The sequence below is a fragment of the Macaca mulatta genome, chromosome 19 (assembly GCF_049350105.2).
Source record: "Macaca mulatta isolate MMU2019108-1 chromosome 19, T2T-MMU8v2.0, whole genome shotgun sequence".
Lineage (NCBI taxonomy): Eukaryota > Metazoa > Chordata > Mammalia > Primates > Cercopithecidae > Macaca > Macaca mulatta.
Genome location: NC_133424.1, coordinates 51,176,387 through 51,200,043, shown reverse-complemented (window position 1 = coordinate 51,200,043; position 23,657 = coordinate 51,176,387). Strand labels below are relative to the sequence as shown.

The following is a 23,657-nucleotide window of genomic DNA, read 5'->3' as shown; positions in this document are numbered from 1 at the left end:
TGTTAAACCAGTTACATTTAATGTGATTATTGGTAGAGTTAAGTTTGTTATCTTGCTATTTGTTTTCTGTCACAGTCGGGAATGAAAAGACATTTTACTCTTTATTATTCCATGTTTCCTCCTTATGTAGCATAGGAAACTACAAAAATCATTTTGAAAGTTAAATTTTGCTAGATTACAACAGTGAAATCGAGCTCTTCCTACAAAAAACAAGCCCCCTTTGGCATTTGTTTAGACTATTTTAAGAAAATGTGTTAATTATTCATCCTTCAAGATAAGGCAAGTAATTCTCTGTGTACTTTTTTATCCATTTCCATGCCATCCTGAATCACGTTTTTCTCTCCAGATAACAGGAAGATTGTCTTTAAGAATCAAGTATATTTGATTCTGAAATCTCTCATGTAAACCACACTTCCTCTTCTAGTAAAACCAACCTTTTTTTTTTTTTTTTTTTTTTTGAGATGGAATCTCGCTATGTCGCCAGGCTGGAGTGCAGTGGCGTGATCTCAGCTCACTGCAACCTCCGCCTCTCGGGTTCAAGCAATTCTCCTGCCTCAGCCCCCCGAGTAGCTGGGATTACAGGCGCCCGCCACCACGCCCAGGTAATTTTTGTATTTTTAGTAGAGACGAGGTTTCATCATGTTGGCCAGGATGGTCTCAAACTCCTGACCTCGTGATCTGCCCCCCTCGGCCTCCCAAAGTGCTGGGATTACAGGCGTGAGCCACCGCGCCCGGCCTCTCCAACCATTTCTTTAGTTCAAGTTTTTCAAATTTATCCTAAGTCCCTTCAAACAGCACAAAGTGGAAGCCTATGCTGGGATCTGAGACGAAGAGGTCAAAGCAGCTACATCTTGACGTAATTTTACTTTAAATTCTTCTTTAAAAGTTCTGCTTATTTGCATTCTTCTGCGTGGAGAGAAAAGGTAATTTACACTGACTCACCGAGAAGAGCAACGCTTCTCTCAGACGGGGATCCTCGCCCGGGGCCGCAACCTCTGCACCCCACGGTCTGGAACTCCCACAAATCCATTAGGCTCGGCTCTCTTAGAAGCCTCCAGTGTATGCTGGGATCAACCTGAACTGACTAGAGCCCAAGGCTTCTGAGGCGCTTTCTGCTCAGGACTGCATTTCCCAGAGGCCACCGCACCGGAATTAACGGTTCCACTTCCGGCCTCCAGGGGTTGACGACTTAGCTGGGTAAGGTCTTCACGTCCTAAGAAGAAATCGGTGGCTAAGGGAGGTCTTCGTGGACTGGGACTCGAATCTGACCGACCCGGCAGTGCGGGTGGGCGAGAGCGAGTCGCTCAGAGGAACCCGGGAGGCAGACGGAATCTGCCAGATCCCTAGGCGTGCGTGTGCGCGGGCATCAGACGAGGGGGATTGTGTGATCTTGAGTGACGGAAGGGACTGTGTGAGTGTGTGCGTGAGGCCCTGTGCACAGGACCGGGAGGGCTTGTGGACGCCGTGCATTTTGCTGGGGCTGTGTGAGTGTCACTGTGCAGTGGTACTAGGCTCCTGCTGCTTCCTCCGTCTTTCCCCTTCAAAGCTGCGGAGGCTGCAGCAGAGGAATTGCCCCAGTAGGGAGGTCAGATATTGAGCCGAGAATGAAGCTTTGCATAAGAAGGCGCAGATCTGGACTCGGGGTGGGTATTTGAGAGCTGGAAGTGTCTCTTGAGAGTCCCCCAGGAGGGCAGCTACATGTTGAGAACCCAGCATCCCTTCAGATATCTGTCTCCAGGAACCAGCTTCGAATTCGGACCGATTCCTCCTTTTATTTCCTTCTCATTTCGTACGAAGTGAGGGCAGTTGTGGCCGTGGAGGGTGCTTTCAAACTTAGTCTGCGCTCCAAGAAAAGCCTAGAGTCTCACGCTTGCCGTATCCTTTCCCAGTCGTACCATTATCCAAAAGAAGGACCGGTAGGAGGATGAGAGCGTTATTGCTGCACACTTAAGTCAAGGGTGAGTTTGTGCTTTGTATTTGTTTAAGACATGCGTTTTTGATTTCAGAGTATAGAAGTTCCTGCCAGGCGCCGTGTCTCACGCCTGTAATTCCAGCACTTTGAGAGGCCGAGGCGGGCGGATCACGAGGTCAGGAGATCGAGACCATCCTGGCTAACACGGTGAAACCCCGTCACTACTAAAAATACAACAACAAAAAAAATTAGCCTGGCGTGGTGGTGGGCGCCTGTAGTCTCAGCTGCTCAAAGGTTGAGGCAGAGGAGGTTGAGGCAGAAGAATGGCGTAAACCCGGCAGGCAGAGCTTGCAGTAAGCCGAGATCGCGCCACTGCACTCCAACCTGGGCGACGACAGAGCGAGACTCCGTCAAAAAAAAAAAAAAAAAAAAAAAAAAGAAGTTCCTGTAAATTTTTAGTGAATTTCAGGAGAATATGCAAATTAATTCTTGCCCCCTCCCATCGTGTCGCCCCCGCCCCGCCCTCTCCCCACTTTTACACTTAATATTCACAGAACCATTTGGCAAATCATTCACACCGTCCTGTGCGCTCTCTTCTAAGCTGGTATAAAAATAGTCCTCCAGAGGTTTATATTAACGCTTTATTTTAGACTCTGCTTTGGTAAGAAGATTAGTTTGTGGAATCGCACACCGGGTATCTGATTGTCTTTACAGGTCTCCTTTTCAAAGCAGGGAAGAATGGAGATGGTTGGGTGATTTCCTCTGTGAGGCTTTCAGGAGTTGGAAAGTGATTGCACAGAAATTGGTATCAAGAGTCAGGATTTGTTTGGGAGAGTCCATGAGATTATCATTGTAATTACTGCCAGATCTCTCTGAGGTTTGGCAATTTCACTTGCGTTTTGGGCTATTTGCGTGTGTGGACTGTGAGAGGCAGTACACTATTGTGGTTAAGAATAGGGGAGTGGCTCCAGAGTATCTGGGTTGGAATGTTTGTTCTGTCTGTTTCTGGTCTTCTCAGACTTGTAATGAACATTAGAATGAATGAATACTGTAAAGCCTCTTAGAGCAGTGCTAGGCATATAATAATAATGTTTAATGTTTTAAGTTTTGTTTTTGTGTGGCCATTTTAGGTCATTTCCCTTGACTGTCTATAGGACAGGAGCATTGGGAATGTGTAATTCATTGTGATTGCTGCTTGCATAGTAAGAAAATGAGTTGCTCAAATGATCTAGGACAGAAATTCTTTTTAAATTCACAGATAAAATTGTATGTATTTATCGTGTGCAACATGATGTTTTATAGTATATGTACATTGTGGAATGATTAAATCTAGCTAATTAGCAATGCATTAGCTCACATAGTTATCATTTTTGTGGTGAGAATACTTAATAGCCACTCTCTTAGAATTTTTCAAGACTACAGAATAGTTATTAATTGTAGATATGCTGTTGTGTAATAGATTTCTTGAACTTATTTCTCTTATCTTCCTGAAATTTGATATCCTTTGACCAACATTTCCCCAACCAACACCTCCTTCCCTCCCTCACCCATATTACCCCCAACCTGTAAACAGCATTCTCTTCTCTAATTCTATGATAGCAACTTTTTTCTTTTTTTTTTTTGAGAGAGTGTCTCACTCTGTTGCCCAGGCTGGAGTGCAGTGGCGCAATCTCAGTTCACTGCAACCTCTGCCTCCTGGGTTCAAGTGATTCTCCTGCCCCAGACTTCCAAGTAGTTGGGACTACAGGTGTGCGCCACCACACTCAGCTTATTTTTGTATTTTTAGTAGAGACAGGGTTTCGCCACGTTGGCCAGGGTGGTCTCGAACTCTGGACCTTAGTGATCCGCCTGTCTCGGCCTTCGCCTCTGCTTTTGAAAGTGCTGGATTACAGGTGTTAGCCACCGCATCTGGCCTATATAAACATTTTTTTAGATTCCACTGATGAGTGAGATCATGTGTCTTTCTGTGCCTGGCTTACTTCACTTAATATGATGTTCGCCAGGTTCATCCATGTTGTTGGGGATGACAGCATTTCCCTTTTTTTATAGCTAGTTTTCCATTGTATATATATGCCACATTTTCTTTATCCATTCATTGATAGACACTTAGGTTGATTCCATATCTTGGCTATTGTGAATAGTGCTGCAATAAAAATGGGTGTGCAGATGTCTCTTTGACATACAGATTTCATTTCCTTTGGATGTATACCCAGTAGTGGATTGCTGGATCATATGGTAGTTCTAGTTCTAATTTTTTTGAAGAACTTCCATACTGTTTTCCATAATGTCTGTGTCACTTTACATTCTCACCAACAGTGTGCAATGGTTCACATTTCTCTACGTTCTCACCAACATTTGTTAACTTAGGTCTTTTCAATAGCCACCCCAATACATATGAAGTGATATCTTATTGTAGGTTTAAATTTCATTTCCCTGATGATTAGTGATGTTGAGTATTTTTTCATACACTGTGGCCATTTATATGTCATCTTTTGAGATGTGTTTATCAGGTCTTTTGCCCATTTTTTAATTGGGTTGTTTTCTTGCTGTTGAGTTCCTCACACATTTTGGATATTAACCCCTTATCAGATACATTATTGCAAATATTTTCTCTCATTCTGTAGGTAGTCTCTTCACTTTGCTGTGCAGAAGCTTTTTTAGCTTGATGTAATTTCATTTGTCTATGTTTGCTTTTGTTGCCTGTGCTTCTGACCTCATTTCCAAAAAAAAAAATTATTGCTCAGGTCAATGTCATGGAGCTTTCCCCATATTTTTTTTCTATTTGTTTCATAGTTTGGGATCTTACATTTAAATCTTTAATCCATTTAGAGTTGATTTTTGTATAATGGTTTGAGAAAAGGGTCTAATTTCATTCTTCTGTGTATGACTACCCAGTTTTTACAACAGTATATATTGAAGAGACTGTCTTTTCCTTATTGTATGTTCTCAGTACCTGTCTCAAATATCAGTTGGTTGTAAACACATGAATTTATTCTGGGGCGTTCTATTCTGTTCCGTTTGCCTAGGTGTCTGTTTTTATGTCAGTACCAGGCTGTTTTGGTTACTGTAGCTTTGTAGTATATATTGAAGTCAGGTAGTTTGATGCCTCCACTTTGTTCTTTTTGCTCCAGACTGCTTTGACTGTTTGGGGTCTTTTGTGGTCCTATACAAATTTTAGGATTTTTTTTTTTTCTATTTCTGTAAAGAATGTAGGACTGAAATTCTTAACCTGAGTTCCTGTAACTCCACTTATGCTCTTGGGGACCACAAAGCTCTTGAAATAATATATTGAAGTACTATGGAAATGTATCAATGTAGAGGGAGAAATAGTATATCATATCAAGACTTTCAAAACTGTATGTGACCCATGAGGCTTGGATCCATTGATCTAGATGGAACATTGATTCTCAGCAGGGATGATGTTTAAGAACTTTTGGGCCGGGCGCGGTGGCTCAAGCCTGTAATCCCAGCACTTTGGGAGGCCGAGACGGGTGGATCACGAGGTCAGGAGATCGAGACCATCCTGGCTAACACGGTGAAACCCCGTCTCTACTAAAAAATACAAAAAACTAGCCGGGTGAGGTGGCCGGCGCCTGTAGTCCCAGTTACTCGGGAGGCTGAGGCGGGAGAATGGTGTGAACCCGGGAGGCGGAGCTTGCTGTGATCCGGCCACTGCACTCCAGCCTGGGCGACAGAGCAAGACTCCGTCTCAAAAAAAAAAAAAAAAAAAAGAACTTTTGGTTGTCACACTGTGGGGGAGGTGCTACTTAGATTTAGTGGACAGAGGTCAGGGATGCTGCTGAACATTGTACCGTGCATAGGATAACCTTCCCCACAGCCCCAACAAAGGATTATACACCACAATATGTCAGTAGTGCCTAGGGTGAAAAACCTTAGTCTAGAATCAAAAGACTGTGATACCTGGAATGACACTGTAAATGATCTCATATAAACTAAGTGTCCTGTAATATGGAAATCACTAAGCAAATTATACTAGACTCAAGTGATAGAGTATTATGCAGCTAATAAAATGATGTCTATAAAGAATTATGGAAAGAAATATTTGATATGCCATTAAGCAGTATTCATGCTATGAACAATAATGCTCACGAAAATGTTACATGTATATGAATCCCATATACTAAGATAGGGTTTTTGTAAGGCATTCTGTAGGAATTATATACAAAGTGGTATTTTAATGAGTTATTTGGTGAAGAAGGGAACCCAAGCATGATGATGTATATTCCACAGATTTTCTCATGTAGTTTCCAGATGCCACGTATCTGCATTGTGTTCATTCAGAGAAGAGTCTTGATAATGAAAATGTCTAATTATATTGGTGAGATACAGCTAAAGGATGTCAGAACTAGCTGATGTTATTTGTTATAGTCACATTAATATTTTCTGTTGATCCTCATGACAGGCTCAGTTTTTTGTTTTTTATGATTAAAAGTACTCTCTGATAACTCCGTTTTATTTTTATTTTTGAATTCGGATGTAGAAATATGACCATCATTAATGCATACAAGACATTGATTGGGGATTTGTAGGCAATTTTTTGTTTTAGAAATTGTGCTAACATACATAGAAAAACATAGACATCTTAGTGTTGGTCAAGAATTGGGAAATAATGGATGCAAACTTATTACATAAAAACAAGAGCTCAGTAGAGTTTCCTTTTTTTGTCCCCAAGTTGAAAGGAAGATGTCTAAATAAAAGGTGTCTTTCATCTAATTTGGAGAACAATTTCCTCACAGGAAAAAAAAATGTGTATGTACATTTAAATATGTACATATACAGATACATACACATGTGTATGTGTGTGTATATATATGTGTGTGTATGTGAGAGAATATAATTATATATTCCAACTTAATGCCTGGGCATAGTCACAATTATGAAGTACTCTTAAGCAAAAAGAAGAAAATTGGGGCTACAACACAGAGATAAGTACTGTTAGCATGCATACACCTGTCTAAATTTTTTTCTATTGATGTCTGTTAGTCTTAATATTTATACATATATTTTACAAATGTAATCATATTGTCTATCCTGCTTTGTAACCTGATTTTTCTGTTAATTGTATGTCTAGAACATTTAATGATTACTTCGTATTCTATTACATGGCTATTCTGAACTGTACTTAACCAGCTGGCTTTTGGTGAGCTCAGAATGCTGAACACTGCCCATGCAATTCTGTCTATATCCTTTCCAGTTCTCATGCCTTGCCCCACTGCACCCAATCCTGAGTTCACAGAGAGGTTCTGGATTGGAGACGCAATCCCTTCTCAGCTCTGAAAGGTGGGGCTAGGGGAGGAGGATTGCTTACAGCAGGATCAGAGGCCCAGTCCTAAGCCAAGATAGGTATCCCCAGACTGGAGGACTGGCTGGAAGCCCTCCTGCTAGAGTGTCTTTTGAGCAACTTCAAGGCTGAAATGCCTGTGCTGGGCAATCATGCTTCTGCCGCAGGTTCCCTGGGATGTAGGCGAGAGCTTGGTTTCATCCACACTCCACCTGTTCACTGCCAGTTTATTTGTGAGAGAGTGTGTGTAGGGGAAAAGGGAGTGATGTGGGAGGCGGGGAAGTGTGCGTGTTAACAGGAGTAGTTGAGAAATAGGAATGGAGAATAAAATAGTTATTTGCTCTAGTGCTTTGGGACAGAGCTTGACTTATGGCCTTTTGTTTCTTGTTGTTTTCCAGGGAAGAAGCCCGAGGAAGATTGACCAATTTTGTAATTCTAGAAACATGGTCCATGTAAGTTGGTAGTTCTCTCTTCTTCTTGAAATACGGTGACTTTCAGGTTAGGTGACTTATTATTTCACCTGAAGCTTCTTACCTAAGGATCAACACCTTTTTTTTTTTTTTTTTTTGAGATGGAGTCTTGCTCTTTCACCCGGGCTGGAGTGCAGTGGCGTGATCTCGGCTCACTGCAACATCCACCTCCCGGGTTCAAGCGATTCTCTTGCCTCAGCCTCCTGAGTAGCTGGGACTACAGGTGCCTGCCACCACTCCCGGCTAATTTTTTGTATTTTTAGTGGAGATGGGGTTTCACCATGTTGGCCAGGATGGTCTCGATCTCCTGACCTCGTGATCCCCCTGCCTCGGCCTCCCAAAGTGCTGGGATTACTGGTGTGAGCCACTGCGCCCGGCCAGCATCCAATATCTTACACCCCAGTTTGTCCCATTACAGTGAAGGTTGGTGACCAAAAAATAAAGGTCAGCGCTCTTCCTATTGATACCTCTGTTTTCCCACTGGCTTTGATGTTTTCTTTGAGCTGGTTATTCAGTCTGTGCTCTGAGCTCAGTCCTTGGTCAGAAAGAATGTTGGAACAGTGGAGGAGTCGGTCCCCACAGGGACACACGGTCTTGTGCGTTTGATAAGTTACAGATGATTGTTGCATTTGACCACACTTGGGAACACCTTGAAACTTCTCCACAGACTGGAGCTTTCCAGGTAGCTAAGGTCGAATTCCGTAGCAAGTGGCCTCAGTCTGCAAGTGTGACAAGGTGATCTGCTTTATGAGGCTTTTAAGAAAGTGATCAGTGAGGACAGTGGGCAGTAACGGAGATTATTCAGAGCATGAGTGGTAGGTGATTACAGATTCTCTGAATTGGGGAAAAGCTTAGAGACTCTGACCATCTTAAATGTATAAATAGAAAACAATGACTAAATCTAATATGTTAGTTATTTTGAATTTCAGGCAGCTTATAAAAATCAGTTGTCATTGACAAGAAAAAATCCTTTTGCTATCATCGGATACCACAATGAGCTTGAGGATTAAGGGCATTCCTCAGTTGTATGCAACTACCTTGTTTTTTTTTTTTTTTTTTTTTTTTTTTGAGACAGGGTCTCACTCAGTAGCTCAGGCTGGACTGCAGTAATGCCATCACACTTCACTGCAGCATTGAACTCCCAGGTTCAAGCGATACTTCCACTTCAGCTTCCCAAGTAGCTGGGACTACACGCACATGCCACCACGACAGTTATTTCTTTCTTTCTTTCTTTTTTTTTTTTTTTTTTGCGGGGAGTGCATCTTGTTATGTTGCCCAGGCTGTTTGCAAACTCCTGGGCTCAAGCGGTCCTTCCATCTTGGTCTCCCAAAGTGCTGGTATAGCAGGCCTGAGCCACCATGCCAGGCCAGCAGCAGGATTCTTGAAGAATGTGTAGGCACTCCTCAATTTTCCATATTGCTCCTTTATTGCAGTTTAATCCTTCACTTCCTCTCCTTTCGTCTTGAAACAATTTTCTTCAATTTCACCATAATACATGTGTTTGTGGTTTCAGGGATCAGTGACATTCAGAGATGTGGCCATTGACTTCTCTCAGGAGGAGTGGGAGTGCCTGCAGCCTGATCAGAGGACCTTGTACAGGGACGTGATGTTGGAGAACTACAGCCACCTGATCTCACTGGGTAAGGTCATCTGCCCCAGTTAATTTAGCATCTGTTCTCTGGAATATCAGCTTTCTTCACCATGAATTTTAGGGCTGTGTTTTAAGAGGTAGTTGGATTCCTTCTTCTTATTCCCAAAGGAATGGATTGAGATTTGTTGGGTTGAAAATAGGCACCTCCCTGGAGCCCCTGCATCTTGCCTACTCCACAGTGGCCTCCTCCATGATGCTGGTCGTCTCTGTAATCCCCTCTCTCGCTTCATGACCATGGGGCTGAATTTGAAATCTTGTATATTCGTTGAATGATATTGTTCAATAACCGGGTTTCATATTATGTTTGACCTCAGAATTACTGTAGATTTTCTTGTTTGTTTTTGTTTTTCTGGCCCACCTATAAGGAGAAGAGTGTGTTGAGTTTTTCTATCAAAAGAGCCTCTATGATTGCTTGAGCCTGGGAGGTCAAGGCTGCAGAGAGCCATGGTCATGCCACTGTACTTTAGCCTGGGCAACAGAGCAAGACACTGTCTCAAAAAACAAAACAAAACAAAAGCCTCAACAATTTACATATTGGGTTCACAGAATTCATTTAGCACTAAAGTCAATGTATTCCATTTCCGTCAACAAACATTCTGTTACTTGTTTTGTAGTTGAAAGTTTCAGGCCATGAAATGTATGCTTTTCTGTGGGGTGAAAATTCTTAAAATGAGCTGTAAGTGTCTAAGGATGCAAAATAAATAATGACAATAAGCATAATAATTGTTAACTTTGTGCTACTACATATCAGTGAATGTTAGAAGTATTTTACATATATTATCTTATTTAATATTAGTATCAATCCTATAAAACAGGTATTATTATCATTCCTGTTTTAGAGTTGGGAAAACTGAAGGACAGAGAGTTCAAGTGACTTGCTTAATGTCACAGTACTAGTGGATGGCAGAGACAGGATTTCAACCAGGTAATCTGGCTTGAAGGTTCCTGCTGTCAACCACTAAATTATACCTCCTCTTGAAGGATAAGTTTCTATTAGTTTAAATGAAAGTCCTTTTTTTTTTTTTTTTTTTTTTTTTTGAGATGGAGTCTTGCTCTCTTGCCCAGGCTGGAGTGCAGTGGCACGATCTTGGCTCCCTGCAAGCTCCGCCTCCCGGGTTCACGCCATTCTTCTGCCTCAGCCTCCCGAGTAGCTGGGACCACAGGCGCCCACCACTACGCCCAGCTAATTTTCTGTATTTTTAGTAGAGACGGGGTTTCATTTGGTGTTAGCCAGGATGGTCTCGATCTCCTGACCTTGTGATCCACCCGCCCCGGCCTCCCAAAGTGCTGGGATTACAGGTGTGAGCCGCCACGTCCGGCCCTTTTTTTTTTTCCAAACATAGTCGATCCCTTACTCAATCCTCTTTTTTTTTTTTTTTTTTTTTTTGAGACGGAGTCTCGCTCTGCCGCCCAGGCTGAAGTGCAGTGGCCGGATCTCAGCTCACTGCAAGCTCCGCCTCCCGGGTTCTCGCCATTCTCCTGCCTCAGTCTCCCGAGTAGCTGGGACTACAGGCGCCGCCACCTCGCCCGGCTAGTTTTTTGTATTTTTTAGTAGAGACAGGGTTTCACCGTGTCAGCCAGGATGGTCTCGATCTCCTGACCTCGTGATTCGCCCGTCTCGGCTTCCCAAAGTGCTGGGATTACAGGCTTGAGCCACCGCGTCCGGCCTCAATCCTCTCTTATCTGGAGTCTCTTCTCAATATTGTTTAGGCTTGTAATTTATTATAAGTTTAACTAGGTCTCAGAGTTTCAAAAAAATGTTTATATTAAAAAAAATTCTACACGTGTTATTTCTTTTAAGCAGGAAGTTCCATTTCTAAGCCAGATGTGATTACGTTACTAGAGCAAGAGAAAGAGCCCTGGATTGTTGTAAGGAAAGAAACAAGCAGATGGTATCCAGGTAAGTGAGAGCAAAGCAGGCAGGGGGAAGCCATCATTGTCCTGGGCAGCCCATGTGCTCAGACAGGAGTCACATCCCTGAGATGTGGTTTGGAAAACTTTCTTCAATGACCCAAGGTCCCCCCGTTGGATAAAAATGCCCAAGACCTGGCAAGGAAATAAGATCACTATAGGAGCTATCCCCAAGGAACTTCATCATTTACTAATCACCTAATTTCTGGTGTTTTCTTCCTCTTTTAATGGAGTGAGTTTCCTCTTTCTTTCCCAGCGTAAACTTTAAACAGTTTTTAAAATTATTTTTTAAGAGACAGCATCTTGCTATGTTGCCCTGGCTGATCTTGAACTCTAGGCCTCAAGTAGTCTTCCTGCCTCAACCTCCCAAGTAGCTGATATTACAGGCATGAGCCAATGCTTCTGGCCCCCAGTGTACACTCTCCTGGTCCCCAGTGTAAACTTTTAACACGTATTTTGGATCCAGCTACTTTCCAACTCTGCTATTGCATTTAGATTTCTATATGTGTTTTCACTAAGAAATGTGTTCATATTCAGTAATTATGTATTGAGTGTACATTCCTAGAAGGCATGTGCTTGGCTCTGTCAGTACTGTAATGTACAGGTAATGAACAAGACAGAAAGTCACTGCTGTCATGGACTTTACCAGCAGTTTGTGAGACATGCCTCAAACAAGTAAGCAAATGAATATATAAGGAATGCCAGAGAATTGTACTATTAGGACAAGGAAATAGGAGTGATGGAGTGAAATGGCAGAACTTGGGTGCTCAGGGTGCCTGTGTTGAAGTGGGCATGCTTGCATAGAGATGGGAAGTAAGGGTTCAAGTTGTGTGTCCAGGTGAGAGTATTCTAGTCAGACTGAGCAGGTAACACGAAGGTGGAGTAAGTGATGGAACAGCAGGAAGAGAGGTCTGAGAGTTAGGCCGGAGTCGTATCATACAGGGTTTTTGACTATCATTGTGAGGATTGTGGGAAGTTCTTCAAGAGTTATTTATTCATTTTTAATTGATACCCAATATTTGTACATATTTATGGGATACACATTATGTTTTGTTATAGGTATAGAATGTGTCATGAGCAAGTGTCAGGGTATTTGAGGTATCCATCAAATCCACCAGAGGAGTGTTTATCATTTTTTTGTGATAGGAACATTTCAAGTCTTCTTCTAGCTATTTTGAAATATACAATACATTATTGTTAATTAGAGTCACTCTACTCTGCTAATGAACATTAGAAGTCATTCCTTCTATTTACCTATATGTTTGTAACATTAACCAACTCCTCTTCATCCCCCACCCCTCACCACACACCCTTCCCAACCTCTGGTTTCTATCATTCTGTTCTCTACCTCTGTGAGATCTTTTTTCAGCCTCCAGATATGAATGAGAACATATGATATTTGTCTTTCTTTCTTTTTTTTTTTTTTGAGACAGAGCCTCGCTCTTGTCGCCCAGGCTGGAATGCAGTGGTGCAATCTTGGCCCACTGCAACCTCTGCCTCCCGGGTTCAAGCAATTCTCCTGCCTCAGCCTCCTGAGTAACTGGGATTACAGGCACCTGCCAGCATGCCTGGCTAATTTTTGTATTTTTAATAGAGACAGGGTTTCACCACGTTGGCCAGGCTGGTCTCAAACTCCTGACCTCAGGTGATCCACCCATCTCGGCCTCCCAAATTGCTGGGATTACAGGCGTGAGCCACTGCACCTGGTCTGATATTGTCTTTCTGACCTCCAATTCCCTCCATGTTGCTGCAAATGACATGATTTCATTTTTTAAAAGTCTGAATAGTATTCCATTGTGTATATATCACATTTTCTTTATCTGTTTGTCTGTTGGGCGACACTTAGGTTGATTCCATACCTTTGGTATTGTGAATAATGCTACAATCATACAAGTGCAGGTATCATTTTGATATACTGATTTCTCTTCCTATGGATCAATACCCAGTAGTGGGATTGTTGGATCATATGGTAGTTCTATTTTTAGTTTTTTGAGAGATCTGCATGCTGTTTTCCATAGTGATTGTACTAATTTATATCCCACCAACAGTATATAAGAGTTCCCTTTTTCCCTCATCCTCTCAGGTATGTTATTTTTTGTCTTTTAAATTGTAGCCATTCTGACTGGGGTAAGATGATATTTCATTGTGGTATTGATTTGCATTTCTCCCTGATGAATAGTGGTGTTAAGCATTTTATCATATTCTCTTGGCTGTTTGTATGTCTTCTTTTGAGTAATGTCTATTCATATAATTTGCCCACTTTTTTAATTGGAGGTTTTTTTTTGCTGTTATTTCATTTTCTTGTATATTCTATATATTAGTCCTTTGTCAGAGAAATAGCTTGGAGATGATTTCTCTCGTTTGTCTATTCACTCTGTATATAGTTTCCTTTGCTGTGCAGAAGCTTTTTAGTTTAGTATAGTCCCATAGCAGTGAGCTATGATCATGCCATTGCACTATAGCCTGTGCAACAGACAGAGACCCTGTCTCTTAAAAATAATAATAATAATAATACAGGCTGGGCTCAATGGCTCACACCTATAATCCCAGCACTTTGGGAGGCCACCCACCTGATGTTAGGCGTTCCAGACCAGCCTGGCCAACATTGCGAAACCCCATCTCTACTAAAAATACAAAAATTAGCCAGGTGTGGTGGCACACTTATAATCCCAGCTACTCTGGAGGCTGAGGCAAGAGAATCACTTGAACCCAGGAGGTGGAGGTTGCAGCGAGCCAAGATTGTGCCATTGCACTGCAGCCTGGGAGATAAGAGTGAAACTTCATCCCAAAAAACAAACAAACAAAAAACAGTTTTTTTCACTAAAAATTCTGATTCTGTACATCTGAGTTGCTTGAATATCAATATCTTTATTAAGTTCACCAAATGGTTTTGATTCACACTTAAATTTGACAAAGTTAACCTGTTCCCTTATGTATACCACCATCTTACATAAACTTTCTTCATTATTGGCACCCTTTTTCTTTTTCAGATCCCTTCCCTGAAAGTATTATATTTTATACTTTGGCCATTTGTTTAATGGATTTTGTATGCATGTGTGTTATAGGAAAATAAAATATGTTTGCCTTCTTCATTTCTTTCAGATTTGGAGTCAAAACATGGACCTGAAAAAATATCTCCAGAAAATGATATTTTTGAAATAAATTTACCCAAACGTGTTATAAAGCAAATAAGTAAAACACTTGGCCTTGAGGCCTTTTATTTTAGAAATGACTCAGAATATAGAAGTAGATTTGAGGGACTACAGGGACATCAAGAAGGATATATCAATCAGAAGATCATCAGCTATGAAGAAATGCCTACTTATGCTTCTCTTATTTATAATACACATAAACCCTATGAATGTAAGGAATGTGGGAAACACTTTAGTCGTGGTTCAAATCTTATTCAGCATCAGAGTATTCATACTGGAGAGAAAACCTACAAATGCAAAGAATGTGGGAAAGCCTTTCAACTTCACATACAACTTACTCGACATCAGAAATTTCATACTGGTGAGAAACCTTTTGAATGTAAGGAATGTGGAAAAGCCTTTAGCCTTTCCACCCAGCTTAATCGCCATAAGAACATTCACACAGGTGAGAAACTGTTTGAATGTAAGGAATGTGGGAAGTCCTTTAATCGTAGCTCAAACCTTACTCAGCATCAAAGTATTCATGCTGGTGTAAAACCACATCAATGTAAGGAGTGTGGGAAAGCCTTTAATCGTGGTTCAAATCTTATTCAGCATCAAAAAATTCATTCCAATGAGAAACCCTTTGTATGTAGGGAATGTGGGATGACCTTTCGATATCATTACCAACTTATTGAACATTGCCGAATTCATACTGGCGAGAAACCCTTTGAATGTAAAGAATGCAGAAAGGCCTTTACTCTTCTGACAAAGCTTGTTCGACATCAGAAGATTCATATTGGTGAGAAGCCCTTTGAATGTAGGGAATGCGGGAAGGCTTTTAGTCTTCTCAATCAGCTTAATCGCCATAAGAACATTCACACAGGTGAAAAACCATTTGAATGTAAAGAATGTGGGAAGTCCTTTAATCGTAGTTCAAACCTTATTCAACATCAGAGTATTCATGCTGGTGTAAAACCATATCAATGTAAGGAGTGTGGGAAAGGCTTTAATCGTGGTGCAAATCTTATTCAGCATCAAAAAATTCATTCCAATGAGAAACCCTTTGTATGTAGGGAATGTGAGATGGCCTTTAGATATCATTACCAACTTATTCAACATTGCCAAATTCATACTGGTGGGAAGCCCTTTGAATGTAAAGAATGTGGGAAGGCCTTTAGTCTTCTGACACAGCTTGCTCGACATAAGAACATTCATAGTGGTGAGAAACCATTTGAATGTAAAGACTGTGGGAAGGCCTTCAATCGTGGCTCGAATCTTGTTCAACATCAGAGTATTCATACTGGTGAGAAGCCCTATGAATGTAAGGAGTGTGGGAAGACTTTTAGGCTTCACCTACAACTTTCTCAGCATGAGAAAACTCATACAGGTGAGAAACCCTTTGAATGTAAGGAATGTGGGAAATTCTTCCGTCGTGGTTCAAATCTTAATCAACATCGAAGTATTCATACTGGAAAGAAACCCTTTGAATGTAAGGAATGTGGGAAAGCCTTTCGACTTCATATGCACCTTATTCGACATCAGAAATTTCATACTGGTGAGAAGCCCTTTGAATGTAAGGAATGTGGCAAGGCCTTCAGTCTTCACACCCAGCTTAATCGCCATAAGAACATTCACACAGGTGAGAAGCCATTTGAATGTAAAGAATGTGGGAAGTCCTTTAATCGTGTCTCGAACCTTGTTCAACATCAGAGTATTCATGCTGGTGTAAAACCATATGAATGTAAGGAGTGTGGGAAAGTCTTTAATCGTGGTTCAAACCTTATTCAGCATCAGAAAATTCATTCCAGTGAGAAACCCTTTGTATGTAAGGAGTGTAGGAAGACCTTTAGATATCATTACCAGCTTATTGAACATTACCAAATTCATACTGGTGAGAAACCCTTTGAATGTAAAGAATGTGGAAAGGCCTTTAGTCTTCTGACACAGCTTGCTGGACATCAGATCATTCATAATGGTGAGAAGCCATTTAAATGTAAGGAGTGTGGGAAGGCCTTTAATCATGGCTCAAACCTTGTTCAACCTCGGAGTGTTTATAATGGTGAGAAACCCTATGAATGTAAGGAGTGTGGGAAGGCTTTTAGACTTCACCTACAACTTTCTCTGCATCAAAAACTTGTACAGGTGAGAAACCCTTTGAATGTAAGAAATGTGGGACAGCCTTCAGACATCAGTAGCAACTTATTGAACATCAGAAAATTCATACTTGGGTGAAAACCTTTGAATGTAAGGAATGTGGGAAGGCCTTTCAATATAATTACCAATTTCGTGGACATCATAGATTTCATATTCGTGAGAACCCTTATGAATGTCAAGGATGTGGAAAATGCATTACCAGTGGTAGAAACCTTAGAGTACATCAGAGAATTCATACTGGTAAGAAACCATATCAATGTGAAGAATGTGGGAAAGCCTTTAGTCATAGTTCAAACCTATGAAACATATTAAAATTCATACTGATGAGAAACTCTATGAATGTAATGAATGTGAAAAGGCCTTTAGCAGTAATTATGAACTTACTGTACATCTGAGAATCCATACTGCTGAGAAACCCTGTGAGTGTAAAGAATGTGGAAAACTTTTGGATTTAGCTTAGTCTTTACTGCACATCAAAGAATTCATACTAGTATGAACCATATGAATGTAAAGAATGTGGAAAGACCTTTACTTGTAGCTCAAGCCTTGTTCAACATGTTAAAATTCATACTGGTGAGCGACCCTGTGAATGTAAAGGATGTGGGAAGACCCTTAGACTTAGTTCAGTCCTTTCTGCACATCACAGAATTCATACTGGCATGAAACCCTATGAATGTAAAGAATGTGAGCAAACCCTTACTGTGAATGATCTGCTTACTCAACATCAAAAAATTCATAATAGAATTTTAATGAATATAAGAAGTATAGATAAGCCTTCACTGTGTATGAAAAATTTGCCCAACACCAGAGAATTCATATTGATGAGAAATCCTGTGAACATAAAAGAATGTGTGATGAACTTTCACTGTGGCCTGGGATTTGCTCAACATCAGAGTATTCAAACTGCTGAGAACTCCTTTGAGTGTAAGGAATGTGGGATGTTTTATAGCCACACTAAATGACTTAAGAGTTCAAAGGAGGTAATTTTGGTGAGAAAGTTATTGATGTGAGGAATGTAGAGTAGCTGCCATGTTCACAGTTTACTGCCCATGAAATATTTTACTGGATACAGGCATACTTGCTTAGTTGTGCATTGCAGTTACTGGATTTTATGTACATTGAAGGTCTGCAGCAACCTTGCAGTGAACAAGTCTATCAGCACCATTTTCCAAACAGCATGTGCACATTTCATGTCTTTGTGTCACACTTTGGTAGTTTTCATAATATTTCAAACTTTTTTTATTGTTAATATGTATTATGGTGATCTGTGACCAGTGTTTTTTGATGTTACTAGTGTAATTGGGGATACCATAAATCCTGCCCATAAAATATGGTGAACCTAGTTGATAATTGTTGCGGGTTTGGAAAGAATAGTAAAATATACACCCATATCCCCCCACCTAGATTCAAAATTGTTAACAATTTGCCACATTTATTTTTTGTATATTTGTTGTACCATTGAGAATAAGTTTTAGACCACTGAGAATAAGTTTTAGACATCATGACACTTTACCACTTGTTACATCAGCATGTGTGTTACCCAAACATAAAGACAATATCATATAACCATAGTACCATAATTACCCTTAAGGAAAATATTCATAATTCTATAATATCATTCCATCTTCAGATTTCTTCATTGACTGGCAAACCATCTTTTACAGCTATTCATTTTCTAAGGAGAATCCATTGCAGATTCTGCATTGCATTTGGTTATCTCTCTTTAGTGTATTGTAGCATGGAAACCCCATGAAGGTATGCTCTCAAATTATGGTGGGTATCAGAATCACCTGTGGAACTTAGTAAACCTAGAGAAGTGTAGCCCTAGCTTATAAGCCTGGGCCTCTGTTTTTTATTATTTCTCCAGGTTTTGTGACTGTGATACCAACCAGAGTTAGAGAGCCACTGGTCTAGAACATTTCTCCTCATTTAAAACAAAATACATTGATTTGAGTAGGTCAGAAATGTTGTCGGCTACGTGTTTTGATTTCTTTCTTTATAGTGTCATTTAACCTTGTTCTTGGTTGTATTTTCTGTACAAGGGAATGTAAGTCCAGAGGCTTTCTTAGGTCTAGATTAAACATTTTGGGGAAGAATACTTTGTAGGTTATTTGTATGTCATATTGTACTGTCAGAAAACATTTACGTACAGGTCCTTGCGTTAGTGAAACTAGGGATGATCATTTGGGTAAGCTGGTAACTGCCATAAGTCCATTGTAAAGATTTGGTTTGTAGTGGGTAAGTAATCTATGGAGAGATATTGTCATCTCTGAAAATTTATAGTCATGTCTATTTAAGCCCTGGATTGAATACAAAATGAAATTTGAAATAGACTATTGAGAAATGAATGCCATTAAAGTGTCAACATAATTCAACTTGTGTGATATGGCTGACACTGTACTCAGTACAAAACTGGCACCCTTCGGATTATGCAGGGAGCCAAGATTGTCTGGAACCTTTTTTTTTGTTCAGCATTTATACCAGCACCTATCCCATGGCTGGTACATGAGCTATTGATAAACTGAAAAATAAAAAACCCTTTAAATCAAGCTGTAAAACATGATACCATTGGGCTGGGAGCAGTGGCTCACACCTGTAATCCCAGCACTTTGGGAGGCCAAGGTGGGCAGATCACCTGAGGTCAGGAGTTCGAGACTAACTAACTCCTTCTCTCCTAAAAATAAAAAAATTACCTGGACGTAGTGGCACATGCATGTAATCCCAGCTACTTGGGAGGCTGAGGCAGGAGAATCACCCAAACTCAGAAGGTGAAGGTTGCAGTGAGCTGAGATTGCGCCACTGCACTCTAGCCTGGGCGACAGAGTGAGACTTCGTCTCAGAAAACACCCAAAACAAAACATGATACCATTGTGGCATCATGAATTACATTAATTTTTTTTAAGATTAAGAATAATCCTTTGTGATTTTATTCCATTGTGTTAAAAAATCTATAAAGTGATAATTTATATTGATAGCTTTCTTCTTTCTATGAGTATACCCTGGTCAGATGATTATTCTTTTGATAGACTACTTAATTCTATCTTTAACCACTTAATTGCATCTATAATCATAAGTTGTAATTTTCCAAGTGTTTTTCAGGTATTGATATTTCAATGATATACAACTTATAAAACAAGATTATATAAAACTTGGCTTTCAAATCTTATGTCCCTATTTTTTATTTCCAGTTTCTTTTTTCTATTCATTCTCTTGAACTTTTTTCTTTGAAATCAAAAGATTCCCTAGGTATTAACCTAGCATAACTCCTTTATGGGTCATTGCACATCCCGGCAGTATCATTAAGAATTGTCATAAAAGAAATCCCTGGCAGCCTTTCAATGAAACTCTATCATCATGCCATCTTGGCAGTACTATGTTGGAAGTCAGAGTCCCTTTGCAAACATAATAAAACACTTTAATATATTTGTTAAAGTTACAAGCCAAGTATGTACAAATTTAAAAATCATGGCCGGGCACGGTGGCTCACACCTGTAATCCCCAACTTAAAATGGTTTGACTTCTAATTTTCAGCTTTATAATAGTACAAAAGTGATATGCTGCTCTGGTTTAGATATTTGTCCCCTCCAAATCTCATATTGAAGTTTGATCCCAATGTTGGAGGTGGGGCCTAATGGGAGATGTTTGGGTCATGGGAAAAGATCCCTCATGAATAAATTAATATCCTCTCTGGATTGGGGGTGAGTTATCACTCTGTTAGTTCCTGTGAGAGCTGGTTGTTCAAAAGAGCCTGGCACCTCCTTCCTCACCCTCTTGCTTCCTCTCTTGCCATGTGATGTCTGCATACACTGCCCCTTTTCATCTGCCATGAGTAGAAGCAGCCTGAGGCCCTTACCAGAAGCAGATGTTGCACCATGATTCCTGTAAATCCTACAGAACAGTGAGCCAAATAAACCTCTCTCTTTATTAATTACCCAACCTCAGATATTCCTTTATAGCAACACAAAATGGACTAAGACATAGAGTATGCTCCTTGACTTAAAATGGGGCTATATCTAGATAAACCCATTGTTAAATTGAAAATATTGTAGGTCATAAATACACATATGGTGTATGATGTTTTCAATTTATGATGGGTTTATTTGGATATAACCCCACCATAGGTTGAGGAGCACCTGTAGTAATTATGATTATTTATGCTCAAATTGACATAATGTGGCCAGTAGGAATTCATTTACATTTTTAATTTTTACTTCTTATTTTTTTCTTTTGATGTTGTAAAGGAATATTGTTTTCAGGCCGTAAGAAGATGTTTTAGACTGATCCTGTTTGTTGGTTCATGTCCCCCATGCCTCTTGTCCTGAGTCATGGAATCAACTCATGATTTAATACCCTCTTAGGGAGTCCTGGTTCCTTTTAGAGGAAAAAAGCATTAAAGACCAAAAAATCTGGCTGCTGTGCATACACGTGGCAGTTACAGGTATGGAAAAAAAGATGCTGCTTTTGTTATTTTAATAGTTTCAGAGTTGAAAATGTCATCATAAGGCAGAAGTTCACTCTGATTTTTCTCAACTTACATTTCTATGATCTGCTCTTTTTGCATTTGGCATTTTATTGAATTATAGTGTTTTATGTATGGTGATAGCTGAGAAGTTTATCTCCTATTAAGGCCTGGCTGAAATGATACATTAATCTGCATCCCATTTTTGGAGATATTGCTCCAATTCAAATTTGTCATGGTGTTTCTGAGCAGCATTGTAAAACTTGTTTTAGAATAGTCAGTGATGGATGTTATCTTGAATGTTCATAGACTCCCCAGAAAAGAAGAAGAAGTAGACACAAGATTTCTGTCATGCTTTTATAGAGTATTGTGATCATCCAGCTTGGGGTATGAAGGATAATGGACCTATGTGTCTTAATTTCCAGAATCCCGTTCCATTTCCATGTGTCTTCTGCACAAGTTGTGGTCTCTAGGGATTCACTGTCTTCATTTGTAATTGATCAAAGTGAAACCATCTCCATGGATTCCTCAGTGGGTCAGGATCTGTTGTTTATTAGGCCCCCATATCCATTCTACCCTGCTTTCATGATTATAGAACCAGTAATTTTTATTAACAGTTGGCTATGACTATCTAGAATAAGGACTGCAGTTATTTCTCCAAGGTGTTGTCATGTGACACAACTTATGGCAAGTAGGATATAAGTGAATATTTTGGCAATTCTGGAAACCTCTTAAAACACACTGGCTTAATATATTAATATTTGAGAAATCTGGGTGAAGGGTATCCAGAATTATTTACTATTCTTCCAAGTTCTGTATAAGTCTGAGTGTTCATTCCATTCTGATGCCAGAATGGTAAAATTCATGATTGGTTTGGAGCAAGGCCACAATATCAGGCTTACATCCATAATAAATGACAGAGAAATGAACTTTTATTATCTTTTATTCACTTTAATTTGGGGCAATTTTACTGTTTTACAACCAAATTTAATCTTAAATGCTACAACTAGATTGTGACATGTTAAAAGTAATAACTATCAATATATCTTTTATGTTCTGTAACTCAAAAGCACAGAGCTATAGAGAACAGAGTATCTATCTCATGCATGTTGTCATGTACTTATCCCACACCCTATTGAAATCACAGTACCTGTGAGGGAGACATATTTTTTTCTTCAAGAATATGTATTTCTGCCACATCTATGATTCTCCAGAATGAGATGACAGAAAATGCTAAACTATTGTTAAATGACTATATGTAGTTCCACTTCTGGATGGTAGATGTGGGGCTCTGCAAACTCATTTTCTAGTAAAACTGGAAAAAAAATGTATAAAAACCTTGCCATTTGAGGTCTGAAAGTGTCCAAAGAGTATATAGGAAATGAAATATCAAGAAATTCTACTAACATTTGGTAAGAACCAAGAACTTGGTAAGATAATTTGTGGTGTTTAAGATACAACCGACTCCCTTTTACTCTTTACAGCTCAATTTGATAGAAGCTTCACTGTGGGTGGATGCTGCCAAGAGGATGGGGCTGCAGCTGTCAATTGAGGTTTGTCATATATCAACAGGAGGGGCACGCCTCCCGGGTTTCTTATCACCTCCTCTTGGTTAAAGTGGCTAAATTCCTGGTGAACGCAACTAAGAGGTTTGGGGCTCCTTGGCTTCCCTTAGCCCCACCCACAGTTTGGAAAGTCTACCCAGGCACAGTGAACTCAGATTTGGACCCAGATTGCCCTTGCCTCCACTTGCTTGTAAGGCAGAGGTTTCATAACACAAAAAACAAGATGGCTACCATCCAGCCCATTACCCTGAACGGTGGTTCAGAGATTTTGTCCAGAGGGAGTGGTGGTCCATAAGAATAGAGCTCTGAAGCTCTCTCCAAAGGAATGGAATTTATCTGAAACAGTGTCAAACAAATAGCTCCCCTAAAAAGTAAACACAACAACATAAACCATAGGCCAGGGATTTAATCAGATAATTCCATGGGCAGAGACAGCTAAGGAGCCCTCCAAAAGGTCAAAAGAAACCTCAAAAACTGGCCTCAAAAACTAGCCCTGCCTTAAATTATATTAAACTGCTTAATAATTTGTGCTCCAAGGAAATGTTGAAAACAATAGAGTGACCAGATAGAAGGCAGTGGAGCCTAGTGGGCTGGAAATAATACCAAAGAGGCAGTCATCTTAACAGAGAGATAGGGAAAGATAGTCAAAGAGACTCCTTTTTAAAACCATTGTCAGACCAGGGTAACTGTGCATATGTTTAAGGCTGAGGAACAACACAAAATAGTTCACACTGCAAGGGGAAAGGGAAACAGATTTTACTAAAATAGCCAAAACACAAAATACATAACCAAGCAAACCACAAGAAGAACAAGCTCTGGAGAGGGGACAGGCAAATCACTACAGTATGTTTCCTAATATGTCTACTTATTAGGAAAATAATCAAAAATGAAGGCATGCAAACAAATGGGAAACTTGGACTTATACACAGGAGAACAGCAAGCAGGCCAGGTGCAGTGGCTTACACCTGTAATCACAGCACTTTTGGAGGCCAAGGTTGGCAGATCACTTGAGCTCAGGAGTTTTGAGACCAGCCTGGACTACATGATGAAACCCCATTTCTACTAAAAATACAAAAATACTAAAAATAAAAATATAAGT

At 40.2% G+C, this 23,657-nt stretch overlaps 1 protein-coding gene across 17 annotated transcripts; it reads left to right on the top strand.

Annotated features, from left to right (window-relative positions):
* Positions 1-1,154: 1,154 nt before the first annotated feature.
* LOC701034 (uncharacterized) lies at positions 1,155-23,657 on the top strand. 17 transcript variants are annotated; one of them, XM_077982823.1, is made up of 6 exons: positions 1,155-1,197; positions 7,613-7,666; positions 9,198-9,324; positions 11,140-11,235; positions 14,349-16,019; positions 22,478-23,657. In XM_077982823.1, the coding sequence occupies exons 2-6, from the start codon at positions 7,658-7,660 to the stop codon at positions 22,543-22,545; spliced, it is 1,971 nt and encodes a 656-aa protein (XP_077838949.1). In that variant the 5' UTR covers positions 1,155-1,197; positions 7,613-7,657; the 3' UTR covers positions 22,546-23,657. The 17 variants fall into 17 exon arrangements, with proteins under 17 accessions (XP_077838949.1, XP_077838950.1, XP_077838946.1 ...); XM_077982824.1 differs by having other exon boundaries at positions 1,155-1,285; XM_077982820.1 differs by lacking the exon at positions 22,478-23,657 and adding an exon at positions 2,007-2,087 and having other exon boundaries at positions 14,349-18,909.